General features: G+C 38.2%; 1 protein-coding gene across 2 annotated transcripts; it reads right to left on the bottom strand.

Moving 5' to 3' along the window:
* Nucleotides 1-434: 434 nt before the first annotated feature.
* Nucleotides 435-15,136, bottom strand: LOC117329068 (deoxycytidylate deaminase-like). 2 transcript variants are annotated; one of them, XM_033886778.1, is made up of 5 exons: nucleotides 14,992-15,136; nucleotides 9,088-9,203; nucleotides 3,378-3,513; nucleotides 2,639-2,852; nucleotides 435-2,157 (listed from the first exon to the last, which is right to left on the bottom strand). In XM_033886778.1, the coding sequence occupies exons 1-5, from the start codon at nucleotides 15,023-15,025 to the stop codon at nucleotides 2,100-2,102; spliced, it is 558 nt and encodes a 185-aa protein (XP_033742669.1). In that variant the 5' UTR covers nucleotides 15,026-15,136; the 3' UTR covers nucleotides 435-2,099. The 2 variants fall into 2 exon arrangements, with proteins under 2 accessions (XP_033742669.1, XP_033742670.1); XM_033886779.1 differs by lacking the exon at nucleotides 14,992-15,136 and adding an exon at nucleotides 14,850-14,869.
* Nucleotides 15,137-15,339: the final 203 nt, after the last annotated feature.

Here is a 15,339-nt window from a genome sequence, read left to right as displayed (position 1 = left end):
ATTATTCTATGTATGTAAAGAGAATGAAATAAACTGTTAAAGGGAGAAGGGTTAGCCCTCAGGGTATACAAAAATCAAAAACTCATAAAATCAAAAAAAATATTTGAGAGGAGGGGCTGACGAGTAGCCTGCATGTACCTAGCTAGGTTGCGATAAAATTTCTTTACCAAAAGGACCTAACGTATGCCAGGGACAATGCCTTCAAACTCAGAGGTACGGATTACGGAATCAACGAAAGAAAAAAAAGTTATACCATCACGAAGAAAAAGATGCGTGAGGATCACAGAACGGGAAAAATTACGAAAAAATGCATCAACGGAAAATTGGTAAAATTACAAAACGTTGGCGTTCAGAGATACACCCCACAAAAACAATCTGGTGAGAGATAGACTTAGTAAGTGGTCAACTTTCCATATGAAGGAAGCCGAAGAAGGTTTGAGTTTAAACGTATTTTATTGTAACAAATTTACAACAGGATTGGGCACAAGTTATTACAACTTATAAACGCCCTCTCCTAACACAATGACATTTAAATAATTACAAAATGCTATAAAATACATATTTAGTATTGAATAATAGATATATATTTTTATAGAAAGATGGAGAGAGAGAGAGAGAGAGAGAGAGTGAGGGGAAGAGATAGGAGGAGAGGGAGAGAGAGATAATTAATGGATGGGCAATAAAAAAGAAAAACAAATGTACAAAATAACACAAGCATTAAATGGTATACATTCAATAACATATAACGCATATAACAAACAAGTAATAGGGATAAACATTATCATTTAAGACACAATGGCTACACGTTTTACTTTAAAATATAAATCGATTGACTTCTTAAAAACTGTTACTGTCCTTTATGAAATGTTGAACACATAAGAATACTTCAGAATTAATATTCAAAGACATTTCTTGATTACCATATAACAGAAAGTCTAAATCTGGGTATTTCGAAAGCATAAAAACACAAACATAATTAGTGAATTAATACACTTTTTTAAATGGTCAAAGTTAACAGTTTGATTTTGATACCTACTTGAATAAGGAGGTGTAGAATTACTTACAGTCGGACCACAACTGTCAAAGTCATCACATGACAGCACAAATTTAAGTAATAAAAGAAAAACTATACTGTTTTGCTTCACAAAGACTTGCATACATGTTAGATAAACGAAACGTACACTTGAATACACAACTGTTTTAAACAAATCAAAAAAGAATCACACGGTACCAATGGAACACCTCCACGTATCAGTGCAACTCAGAGGTACGGATTACGGAATCAACGAGCAATTCCCGGCCGAGGAGAAAGAAAAAAAGTTATACCATCACGAAGGAAAAGATGCGTGAGGATCACAGAACGGGAAAAATTACGAAAAAATGCATTAACGGAAAATTGGTAAAATTACAAAACGTTGGCGTTCAGAGATACATCCCACAAAAACAACTTTCCATATGAAGGAAGCCGAAGCAGGTGTTGGTCACTAAGGTGGGGAGACCACATTACCCGACTGCCCAACCTTCCAGTCAGCGAGCTGCCCAACCTTCAGTCAGCGAGCTCCCACAAATTTCGTCCATAATCTAAACAATGTATGTAGTCTTGCTCGAAACGCCATCGCTGTACGACCTGACATACTCGTAAGAGCCAAGTAATTTCGCGATCTTCGATCCATTGCTTTCGTAAAAGTATTGACCAAACAACCACGCACTTCAGAATAACACTTACAGTAGTTTAATGTCAATAATAGAATAACAGAGATATTTTACTGTATTACACGGTCATATCATGCTTCGTTGCTCTCATTTGTTATACAATATGACGGATATTATAGACTTGTGACGTCACAGCTGCGTTACAATTTAGGACGAATGACATTCGGGTACAGGTGTGCATTCCACAAAATCGCTCGTATCTCTAAAATGACAATATTTTGATATAATTTCTTCAAAGTACTCATTCGGGGTAAACTTTAATTTGGTGCTAAACCTACCACAAATCATAAAACATATTCAATCATAGAAATATTTAATGATCTAATCAAAATATATGTACAGGTGATTTGAAATAAAACATGCGATTAAAAGCAATAAGGCACCATTCATAACTTGCACTTCATTTTGCCTACCACCAGCGGTGTTCCATTCTGTTGGTACTTCCTGTAAAGAATGACAAACGGTCGTTACACAACCTTCAAAGGTTACCTGACACGGACTTCAATTATATGCTACAGTATTTTCCCTATAGCGCAACAGAGAATACCGACATAATAACAAAATTGTAATTATAGCTCAAAATTGAAAAAAAAGATACGAGCAAAAAATAAAGATTTGCATGGAGACCAATAAAAAGTACAATGATGGTATGATCAGATGTTCCAGAATGATAAGCGTCTTCCGTTTCATCGACGACATCCGCGATATATATCTAGGTCAAATCAGGGCATAAACAATATAAACATGATATAAGATACATCGACAATGTATGATGTAGCATTATGCCAAATTTTGCCCTATAAGATATTAACGTATATTTGATTTCATTCTGAAACTAAACAGAAAAGATTTCAAAATTAGATTTCGTAAAAACAGACAAAATAACTCTCATGGAACTCCTTGCTGTCAATAATCGAGGAAGTACCTGATATGGATGTTTGCCTTTTTCAGCATAAGTTGTGATGCCTTTGCCTCTGCTTTGTGGATATTTTTATCGTCGTAATAGATGATGGATTTGATCCCAGACTGTATCATAATCTTTGTACACTCATTACATGGGAATAGACTGACAAACATCGTACACCCGTTAACATTCGCTGAAAGTTTGTTCATTACGGCGTTCATTTCTGCATGACAAACTGGAAAATATGTAGAATATGTTAGACATTGTACATATCATTTCATAAACTATAATGAATTAAAGTATTGATTAAGAAAATGTTTTATATATATATACATAAAATGTTCCTGATATTTGTTTTATCTATATTACAGTAAAAAGCATTAAAACCAAACAATAGACATCTACAATGTATTCGTTTGTTCATGCATGGTTAGTACAAAATGTAATATTATTGATAAAATACTTCATAGACTACTAATAATAAATAGATATTCACAGCTGTGAAAATATTCTATAGCAGCATCAACAATTTCATATTCTCAAAATGACCTCTTGCAAATAAAAATATAAAGTAATTAATGAAAATGAAAAGAATTTCTTACGATATACTGTAAACTATTTATTTTGGTGCACTCAAATTTTAGCGTATACCTGAATTTAAACAGATTAGCGTACCTATAATTCAACGCGAAAATCGCTGAAATAGGACTACCACATAAATATACCGTTCACAGTACGTTTTCGTGATATCTCTCCTTACCATATAGCTTCTTTGTCTCGAGAATATTGGCGGAGCTTTTTCCCCACGGTAAATCGTCGTCACTACATCCGTTAGGCATACCGTTGTACCCCACGCCTACAATACGGTTCTCCTGATTCACGATACATGCTCCCACCTGTAAGAGAGGATTGAAATTTGCCTGAATTCTACTCATTAAAAACTAATTATACATATAGATCACTGTAAATGAGAGCTTGTTAAAGCCGCTAATAATCTAAAGAAAACTAGAATGATAGAATGAAAGTAAGGATAAGTTTATCTATGAAACTGCGTTCTTGGACTTTTTAAGACAATCGAATTTGTTACATAGCCTGTCTTGTTCGTATGGTTATAAACGGTAAAACGCTGGATATCCGCCTCCTATTATTGCTTATTAAGCCAAGACAAAGAAGAGTCATCTCATATAGCGGCTAAACGATTTCAGGAATAAGAAATTGAGGATAACGTAGAGAATGATTTCTGCGTCTCAACCAAGCAACAATATGTTGAGGCCTGCTATGAAAACACTCCTGGAAATATGAATATGATGCTGGTTAATTCAAACCACCAGTTCTGAACAAGATCCAGTTGTAGCGAAGTAAATGAAGAATCATTAGCCTGATAAACGGAAGCTAAACATCAAGTCCTCCTTCTTAGGTCTATCTAGGTATAGTTTATGGAGTTGCATGCATCGCATTAATATTGTATTATTTTATCACTATTTCGAAACCAGTGTCTGTTGTTATTGTTTAAGAACAAAAGAATCCAGAGTGAAGTCGTCTAGGTCATACCTACAAAACAACAGCAATACCGACATGACAACGAGACCGTAATTCTATCTCAGAGTTAATACAAATATAGCCATTATCCCTTTAAAAGTACAAAGAGAATAAGGCCATGTGTACTGAAAGGATAATAATCTTCTGCTTCATCCCTGACACCCACCATTAGCCACGAGACTTATCAAACAAGCCGGTATCCTCTCGGCTTTATTTGAGTAAACGGTACTTTGGTCGGTGACTTAATGAACAAGCAACAATAGCCTAATCAGCTACCGTATATGTCAAGATGTCAATTACATGACACATAACATGGATGGTATTGACTTCTCGAATTATTGAAATAATCACCCTATTTCTAAGCAAAAAGGGGCGTGTTTTCATATGCATTTGAATAATCACCCGGGAGTGGAATAAGAACGGCTGTGATGTAGAATTTTCAGTATCCTTGTAAAAAACGAGTACCATGTAAAGACGAGTACCATGTTAAGACGAGTACCATGTTAAAGAATGCTTTGAAAACGGTAGCCAAACCGGCAGAGACAAAAGAGTGTAGACATTCTGACAAGTATATTTAAAGACATTTGAATACAAGCATTAAAGGAAATGGAGTGGTGGGTAGATGTTTAAGGAAATGGAGTGGTGGGTAGATATATAAGGAAATGGGGTGGTGGGTAGATATATAAGGTAATGGAAAGGAGTGGGGGTAATATAGGAATGAGTGGTGGTATAGTATAAGAAATAGTAAGGTAAATGGAGTGGGGTAGTATATAAGGGTGTAGTGGTGGTAGATATTAGGAATGGTGGTGGGTAGATATATAGGAATGGAGGTGGGTTGGTGGGGTGTTCATATATACGGAATGGAGTGGTGGGTTGATATATAGGAGGGTGGTGGGGGTAGTATATAGGGTAATGGAGTGGTTGGGTGATATTAGAATGGGTGGTGGGTTTAATCTCTAGGAAATGGCAGTGTGGGCGATCTATCTACGGAAATGGGTGGTGGTCTAATGATAAGGAAATGGAGTGGTGGGTAGATATATAAGGAAATGGGTGGTGGGTTATTATAGGAATGGAGTGTGTGGTAGTAGTCTATAGCCTGGAGTTGTGCATCTTGGTGGCTAGTGGTGGGCTATTATAAGGCATGGAGTTGGTGGGTCTATCTCTCCAGGAAAATGGCGTTGGTGGGGTATATGTATACGGCAATGGAGTGGTGGTCGATGGTTGTAGGGCAATGGAGTGGTGGGTAGATGTATAAGGAACTGGGGTGGTGGGTAGATTCATAAGGAATGGCGGTGGTGGAGGGTCTATCCGATGGGGTGGGGTTGGCTGGGTGTGATGTCTATGCTGTATTCCCCGGAAATGTGGTGGTGGTGAATGTTTCAAGGACATGGGGTGGGGGTTCTGTCTCGGCCTGGGGGTGGATTTCACCTGTGATGGGATGGGTGGGTAGTTTAAGGCAATGGAGTGGGGGGTCTGATCTATACTTTGGGTTTCCAATGGAGTGGGTTCTGTACGGCTGGGGTGGTGCGTACATGTTGGCCTGGGGTGGTGGCTCCTCCGATGGTGTGGTATTTGCTGGTGGTGGGTCCTTCTTCTGTCCTGGATGGGTGGTGTTCTCCCTTTCTGTGCGTGTGCTCTCTCGGCTGGGTGGGTCGTATTTGGTCCTGGCGTGGTGGGTCGCTTCTACCGGACTGTGGCTGGTGGGGGTGTCTTACGGATCTGGGTGTGGTGGGTGGACATTATCAGACTGGTTGGTGTTTAGGCTCGTGTGGTCTATTAGGCACTGGGTGGTGGGTTATTGTACTAGGCCTGGGTTGTGGTGTCTCTCCGCCTGTATGGGGGTGGTGGTAATTACGGAATGGGGAGTGGTGGTAGATATATAAGGAATGGAGTGGTGGGTAGATGTATAAGGAAATGGAGTGGTGGGTAGATATATAAGGAAATGGGGTGGGGTAGATATATAAGGAAATGGAGTGGTGGGTAGATATATAAGGAAATGGAGTGGTGGTAGATATATAAGGAAATGGAGTGGTGGTAGATATATAAGGAGATGGAGTGGTGGGTAGATATATAAGGAAATGGAGTGGTGGGTAGATATATAAGGAAATGGAGTGGTGGGTAGATGTATAGCGAAAAGGAGTGCTTTGGTTTGGTTTGTTTGGTTTGTTTTAAACCAGACCAAATCCAACACCAACACCTACTTGACATCATAGCTGACAACTCACTCACCCAAACCACAAACATACCAACACGTGGTGACCACATACTTGACCTCGGACTAACTAACAGACCATCTATAGTAAACAAGACAGAGACAGCACCAGCCATTGGCAAAGCAGACCATGACATAATACACACAGAAATAGATATAAGACTGAAAAGAACACGCAAACAACCACGACACATATACACCTACCACAAAGCCAATTGGGACAATATAAAAGAAGACCTCGCCAAACTTGATATTGCACTTAACCAACAGACTGACAAAACAGCAAATGACATGTGGAACACGTTTAAATCGACACTCCACGAATCAGTAAGCAAAAACATACCTCAAAAACTCCTGACCTACAAACACCGAGTTCCATGGATGACACACCCCCTCCGTTGCCTCATAAAGCAGTCCAAACGTCTACACTCCAAAAGCCGCACTAACCACCACCTCACACAAAAATACAAAACCATAAAAGCAGAAGTACAGAAACAAACACGCAATGCATACCTAAACTACATAGAGAAAATGATCAAAGACATACCCATAAACGAACCAGATTCTCCACACTCTAACCGAAAATACAACCCCAAAAAACTATTCTCTTACATCAAAACCACAAGAAAAGAAAATACTGACATCACATCCCTTCGCAAAGACGGACATCTGACTACAGACCCAACCGTAAAAGCAAACATCCTCAATCATGAATTTCAAGCCGCATTCACAACAGAACACAACAACAATATACCAGACAAAGGACCATTGCCACACCCCACCATGCCGCAAATCCACATTACACGCAACGGAGTAGACAAATTACTAGGAAACATAAATCTCCACAAAGCGACAGGACCTGACCAAATACACGGCAAAATTCTTAAACAGCTCAAAGACCCCATAGCACCCATACTCACAAAAATCTTCAACACTTCACTCAGCACAGGGACACTACCACACGACTGGAAACACGCAAATGTAAACCCAATATACAAGAAAGGAGACAAACACAACCCCACTAACTACCGCCCAATCTCACTCACCTGCATCGCATGCAAAATCATGGAACACATCATCACAAGCGCAACAATGAAACATCTAGAGGACAATAACATACTCTACAACCTCCAACACGGCTTCCGCTCCTCAAGATCATGCGAAACACAACTCGCCACATTCATACACGACCTAACACTTAATAACAATACAAACAAACAGACAGACATTGTCATAATGGACTTTGCCAAAGCATTTGACAAATTCCCACACAAACGCCTCCAGTACAAACTCAAATACTACGGAATTACAGGGAACACACTCACATGGATTACAGACTTTCTAACACACCGCACCCAAACAGTGTTACTTGAAGGAAAACAATCGGACAAAGTACAAGTCACCTCAGGAGTACCTCAAGGAACCTGCTTGGGCCCCATACTCTTCCTCATATACATCAACGACCTACCAGACTACATCAAACACAGCACTCTCAGACTCTTCGCCGACGACAGCATCATCTACAAGACAATCCACAACATAAACGACGCACACAAATTACAACAAGACATAAACGCAGCAGGACAGTGGGAACAAGACTGGCTCATGAAATTTCACCCAAACAAAAGCAATATCATATCCACTTCAAACAAACGCACCAAAACAACATACAACTATAAACCGCACGACCACACACTGCAACAAGTCGACGCCAGCAAAAACTTAGGACTCACACTACAGAAAAATCTCAAATGGGATACACACATCAACAACATCACCGCAAACGCCAACAGATCACTAGGCTTCCTAAAACGCAACCTGAAAATAAACTCACAACATATAAAAGAACATGCATACAAAGCCCTAGTGAGACCCAAACTGGAATACTGCTCTTCCATATGGGACCCGCACAACACAAACCAAATCAACCAAATAGAAAAAATTCAACGCAGAGCAGCACGTTACGTACAAAACAGATACCACAACACAAGTTCAGTACAAGACATGATGGACAAACTCAACTGGCCCACACTTCAAACACGTAGACTCAAGACCAGACTCATACTAATATACAAAATCATTCACCATCATGTCGCAAAAGACCCACACGGCATCATGCACCCAGCAGACCCTAGGACAAGGCAAACACACCCCTACGCCTTCAGACACCTATCTGCCACCAATGACACATACAAATACTCCTTCTTCCCACACACAATAACACAATGGAACCTCCTCCCGGTGGCAGCAGTACAATGCACTACACTAGAGATCTTCAAGGCACATATACACAATGCAGCCCTTGATGATCTCAAACACACACCATAAACACACCCTCATAATGTTTTATCTTATAGTTTCCACTAAAAAAAATAATTTAAAAAAAAAAAACTCTCACTGTACCCAAATCCCTGCACTTTTTTAATTCTTTTAAAGCATAGTACAATCCTTCTCACAACCGTAATCGTCATTTTTGAAGGAGGTTAGTCAACCAAAGAAGAAGAAGGACGTGCCAGGTTTTGGAGGTGGAGGAAAGCCGGAGTACCCGGAGAAAAACCACCAACCTACGGTCATTACCTGGCAACTGCCCCACGTAGGTTTCGAAACGACAAGGAGTGCACTTTTTCGTTAATATATAATATGTCATGCTTATTCAAGGCATAAATGTAGATGCATACAAAATATGGTGTTCTGAATCTGATATGGTTCCCATGATTACCTGAGTCACCGGGTCTTTGCTCCTTTGGGCAGACACAAGAGCTACTGCCATGAAATACTCATCCCAGTTGATATACCAGTCTCTCTTCTCGGACAAGCCATTATGTGGAGAGTTATCTGGAACACGTTATGGTTAGATCATTTCACAATGGAAAAGAATACAACTTAACTCGTAAAAGGACTAAATAAGAAAGCACAAGGTCAAATGGCAACAAAACTACAAAGTGTCATAACTCTGCGAGTTTGAATTGGCCCGATTGTCCAACTCATTCGAGATCTTATTGATATAAGACTGTATACCAAGTTCCATGAAAATCCGATCATATTTATCAAGTTATCGTAAATAGAAGGAAAAGTTTTAGCACGACGCACGATGATAAAAGGTCATTGCGATAGGGTTCGAATTGATAATTTTTTATATTGATGACTAAATATGCAGGTTTCTTGTTTTTGATTTTCCATTTAAGCAAATTACCTCTAAAAACTTAAACAAAGGAACGATGTATACAACAGCGTCAACACAAAGGAACAAATTATACAACAACGTCAACACAAGGAAACACAGTATACAACAACGTCAACACAAAGGAACAAAGTATACAACAACGTCAACACAAAGGAACAAAGTATATAATAACGTCAACACAAAGGAGCAAAGTATACAACAACGTCAACACAAAGGAGCAAAGTATACAACAACGTCAATACAAAGTAAACAACAACGTCAACACAAAGTATACAACAACGTCAACACAATAAAACAAAATATACAACAGCGTCAACACAAAGGAACAAAGTATACAACGTGAACATAAAGTATACAATAACCTCAACACAAAGGAACGATGTATACAACAGCGTCAACACAAAGGAACAAATATACAACAACGTCAACACAAGGAAACACAGTATACAACAACGACAACACAAAGGAACAAAGTATACAACAACGTCAACATAAAATATACAATAACCTCAACATAAAGTATACAATAACGTCAAAACAAAGGAACAAGGTATACAACAACGTCAACACAAAGCAACAAAGTACACAACAACGTCAACACAAAGTATACAACAACGTCAACACAAAGTATACAACAACGTCAACACAAAGTATACAACAACGCAAACACAAAGGAACAAGGTATACAACAACGGCAACATAAAGGAACAAAGTATACAACAACGTCAACACAAAGGAACAAAGTATACAACAACGTCAACACAAAGGAGCAAAGTATACAACAACGTCAACACAAAGGAGCAAAGTATACAACAACGTCAATACAAAGTAAACAACAACGTCAACACAAAGTATACAACAACGTCAACACAATAAAACAAAATATACAACAGCGTCAACACAAAGGAACAAAGTATACAACGTGAACATAAAGTATACAATAACCTCAACACAAAGGAACGATGTATACAACAGCGTCAACACAAAGGAACAAATATACAACAACGTCAACACAAGGAAACACAGTATACAACAACGACAACACAAAGGAACAAAGTATACAACAACGTCAACATAAAATATACAATAACCTCAACATAAAGTATACAATAACGTCAAAACAAAGGAACAAGGTATACAACAACGTCAACACAAAGCAACAAAGTACACAACAACGTCAACACAAAGTATACAACAACGTCAACACAAAGTATACAACAACGTCAACACAAAGTATACAACAACGCAAACACAAAGGAACAAGGTATACAACAACGGCAACATAAAGGAACAAAGTATACAACAACGTCAACACAAAGGAACAAAGTATACAACAACGTCAACACAAAGGAGCAAAGTATACAACAACGTCAACACAAAGTATACAACAACGCCAACACAAAGTATACAACAACGTCAACACAATAAAACTAAGTATACAACAACCTCAACACAAAGTATACAACAACGTCAACACAAAGGAACAAAGTATACAACAACGTCAACACAAAGGAACAAAGTATACAACAACGTCAACACAAAGGAACAAAGTATACAACAACGTCAACACAAAGGAACAAAGTATACAACAACGTCAACACAAAGGAGCAAAGTATACAACAACGTCAACACAAAGTATACAACAAAGTCAACGCAAAGTATACAACAACGTCGACACAATAAAACAAAGTACACAACAGCGTCAACACAAAGCAACAAAGTATACAACAGCGTCAACACAAAGCAACAAAGTACACAACAACGTCAACACAAAGTATACAACAACGTCAACACAAAGTATACAACAACGTCAATACAAAGTATACAACAACATCAACACAAAGTATACAACAACGTCAACACAAAGGAGCAAAGTATACAACAACGTCAACACAAAGTATACAACAAAGTCAACGCAAAGTATACAACAACGTCAATACAAAGTATACAACAACTTCAACACAATAAAACAAAGTACACAACAGCGTCAACACAAAGCAACAAAGTATACAACAACGTCAACACAAAGCAACAAAGTATACAACAACGTCAACACAAAGCAACAAAGTACACAACAACGTCAACACAAAGTATACAACAACGTCAACACAAAGTATACAACAACGTCAACACAAAGTATACAACAACGTCAACACAAAGTATACAACAACGTCAACACAAAGCAACAAAGTACACAACAACGTCAACACGAAGTATACAACAACGTCAACACAATAAAACAAAGTACACAACAGCGTCAACACAATAAAACAAAGTACACAACAGCGTCAACACAAAGGAACAAAGTATACAACAACGTCAACACAATAAAACAAAGTACTCAACAGCGTCAACACAAAGGAACAAATTATACAACGTCAACACAAAGTATACCAAAACGTTAACACAAAGTATACAACAACATCAACACAATAAAACAAAGTACACAACAGCGTCAACACAAAGCAACAAAGTACACAACATCAACACAAAGTATACAACAACGTCAACACAAATTACACAACAACGACAACACAAAGCAACAAAGTATACAACAATGTCAACACAAAGCAACAAAGTATACAACAACGTCAACACAAAGCAACAAAGTACACAACAACGTCAACACAAAGCAACAAAGTATACAATAACATCAACACAAAGCAACAAAGTATACAACAACGTCAACACAAAGCAACAAAGTATACAACAACGTCAACACAAAGCAACAAAGTATACAACAACGTCAACACAAAGCAACAAAGTATACAACAACGTCAACACAAAGTATACAACAACGTCAACACAAAGTATACAACAACGTCAACAAAAGAAACAAAGTATACAATAACGTCAACACAAAGGAACAAGGTATACAATAACGTCAACACAAAGGAACAAGGTATTACAATAACGTCAACACAAAGGAACAAGGTATACAACAGCAATGATAAGCCCTGTCCAGCAAAAGGAAAGGTATGTCATTTTTGTAAAAAGAACATTTTCGAAGGTATATATGTAAATAAAGGAAAACTAGTCAAACAAGAATAATATAAATCTGGCCAAAAATGCACGGAAAGTTCATCGGATGAAGACTATCTTTATGGTATAAAGACAGTATACCAAGTTAAATCAAAACAACCTAAAACTGTGGTAACTGATGGATTGACTCTTAATATCCTTGCAGACACAGGATCGAGCATCAATGGCATGGATGAAACAAGCTACAACAAAATCAGAAATAAGAACAACTACATAAGTCATCAACAAAACTATTTGCGTCTGTTTGCGTCTGGCATAACAAAACTGTTACCTGTAATTGGAACTGAGCAAATTTATGTAATGAAGGGATGCAACGTTAGTAAATCGTGTTGTATCAGTAAGGAAAGTAGAGAAACTATGCGAAAAATACGCACATTTTTTTAAGGGTATCGGGAATTAAGAAGAAACACATTGATGACAATGTGAAACCTGTGGCCCAACCACACATACGTATCCCCTTTCATGTCAGGAAACATGTAGAATCTGAGCTAGACATACTTGAAAAGTTGGATATCATTGAGAAAGTGACTGGACCAACAGTTTATGTATCACCAATCGTCATGGTTCCTGACCCCAAAAGTCCAGGAGAAATTTGAATATGTGTAGACATGAGACTACCCAATAAGGCTATACAAAGAGAAAGACACATCACAACGACTATCGATGACTTGATAGTAGATTTAAACGGTGCAAACATTTTCTCCAAACTAGACCTCAGTGCAGTGTATTATCAACTTGAGTTGGCAGAAAACATCACAACATTCTCAACACACGTTTGACTTCGAAGATACAAACGACTGTGTTTTTGGAGTATCATCAGCAGCAGAAATTTTCCAAGATAAGTTACGAACTTGCCTGGAAGAACTCAAAGGAGTAAGAAACATCACAAACATCTCGAAGCAGTATTTCAAAAACAAGTGCGATTTCAACAAGAAAAAAGTTGGAATTTGATGGGTACTCATATTCATATATGGAAGGAATATCTACTGATCCGAAAAAGCAATCAATAATGTCTCTATTTCAACAAACCCCTGGAAACATTGTCAAGATTACGCAGTAATACGAGCGATAGAACTGTCCCATGGGGGACATCAGAGAATTATGAAAACAAAACAGTTACTGCGGGAAAACGTTTGCCCAGTATATACGAAAAAGTTTAGAAGATGTGTAAGGGCTGTATTTGTATTCCGTGCCTTGCATCAGTACCAAAGACAACTACTGAACCATTACGGACGACAGAACTTTCAGAAGCTCCATGGACCAGAGTAAGCATGTACGTTTTTGGATGATAACTCAAGATATCCAGTATAGTTGAGATGCTATCGAACGTGTCAGCACGTACTGCCATACTATTACTAGACAAAATCTTTGCAATGTTTGAAATTCCACAAAAGCTCAAAACGGGCAATGGACCGCCGTTTAATGGAAACGAATTTCAGAAATGCGGATGTAGGTTTCAAACATTAAAAGGTTACACCGTTATTGCCTTCAGCTAATGGAAAGTAGAGCGTTTCATAAGGAATCCAGGAAAGTTGACTCGCGCTGTTCATGCTTGAAAGTCCCGTGTGGACATAAGAACTGTTCCGTAAACGAAAGATGAAGGAACAACCAGATGGCACAAGACATGCAACTGAGTCAAAGAGTAGGTGATACCGTTCTTGTTAAACAGAACAAACATGACAAGCTGACAATGCCATTTGATCCAAAACCATATTGACAGCTGAAAAAAATGATCATAAAACATTACGATAAATTCTTCATTTGTCAAAAACATCACCATCGGAACAATGCCCTGTGGATGAAACATACATGAAACCCAAGCATCAAGAGGTTCACATGACGAAAGAAACCACCGAACCTATAGAAAGATTTTGTGAGTTGTGTTTCAAAGGACATAACATTCCCTTGTATTCTTACAAACATAAGTTTTCGTCGATAATTGTATCGAGGTTTAAAGCACGAGAAAACATAATTGTTCACCATACAGTCTTATTCACTAAAATCTCTCTTTGTATCTCTGGCATGTCAATTTATATTTATACATTGTGCTTGCTTTTCAATGTGTGACGTTCAATCACTATCGATTAACACTAATACATCTGGTTCACTTCCGCGTCACGTATCAATCTGCTACACATACGCCTCAATACATCCATAAACAGTGGTACAGCTGTGGATCTACGTGGCCATCTTTGGGGAATAAGACAAATCCCTGGTAGGATAAATCTAAAGGAGAAAAATATGCAACTACATACGTTGTACAAAAGATAAAGTTGTATGAGGATGGGGGATGCGGGTGTATAGGTAATGTCCTTAGGCTCCATGGGGTGTAGAAACTCTATCCAGATCACCGTAGTACATACGCATACAACAGGCATATGTGTAATTTACACTTACCTGTTTTAGTCCCGTTCATAGAGCGGGTGTTCATGGTTGTATCACATCAACATAGCACCATACCTCCTCTCACACACGTAGAGCAGCCACCACTGTTATAATATACGTGTGTACATACATGTACATATCCCCCTGCACAAAGAACAGAAGCGTCAGCTCAGACCGGGAAAGCTATGTTAGCTTAATGCCATAAGCTAAATGGGAATTATCGCAATATACATAATTCTAAATTCTTGATATGATTAAATAAGGTTTTTGTCATCAAACATATTCACAAGCAAAATCTTCATAAAGTAGTACAATATGTATGGATGATTACAAAAATGACATATTAGGAGAAAGGAAGTC

Source organism: Pecten maximus, chromosome 6 (genome assembly GCF_902652985.1).
Source record: "Pecten maximus chromosome 6, xPecMax1.1, whole genome shotgun sequence".
Lineage (NCBI taxonomy): Eukaryota > Metazoa > Mollusca > Bivalvia > Pectinida > Pectinidae > Pecten > Pecten maximus.
This window is presented reverse-complemented; position numbering and strand designations above follow the sequence as displayed.

Excerpts from the sequence above, each read along its gene's own strand:
- LOC117329068 (XM_033886778.1), bottom strand. The coding sequence starts at position 15,025 with ATGAACACCCGCTCTATGAACGGGACTAAAACAG. Across the intron at positions 9,204-14,991 it reads TATGAACGGGACTAAAACAG|ATAACTCTCCACATAATGGC; the intron begins GTAAGTGTAAAT and ends AACGTGTTCCAG. Across the intron at positions 2,158-2,638 it reads AAGGCAAACATCCATATCAG|GAAGTACCAACAGAATGGAA; the intron begins GTACTTCCTCGA and ends CATTCTTTACAG.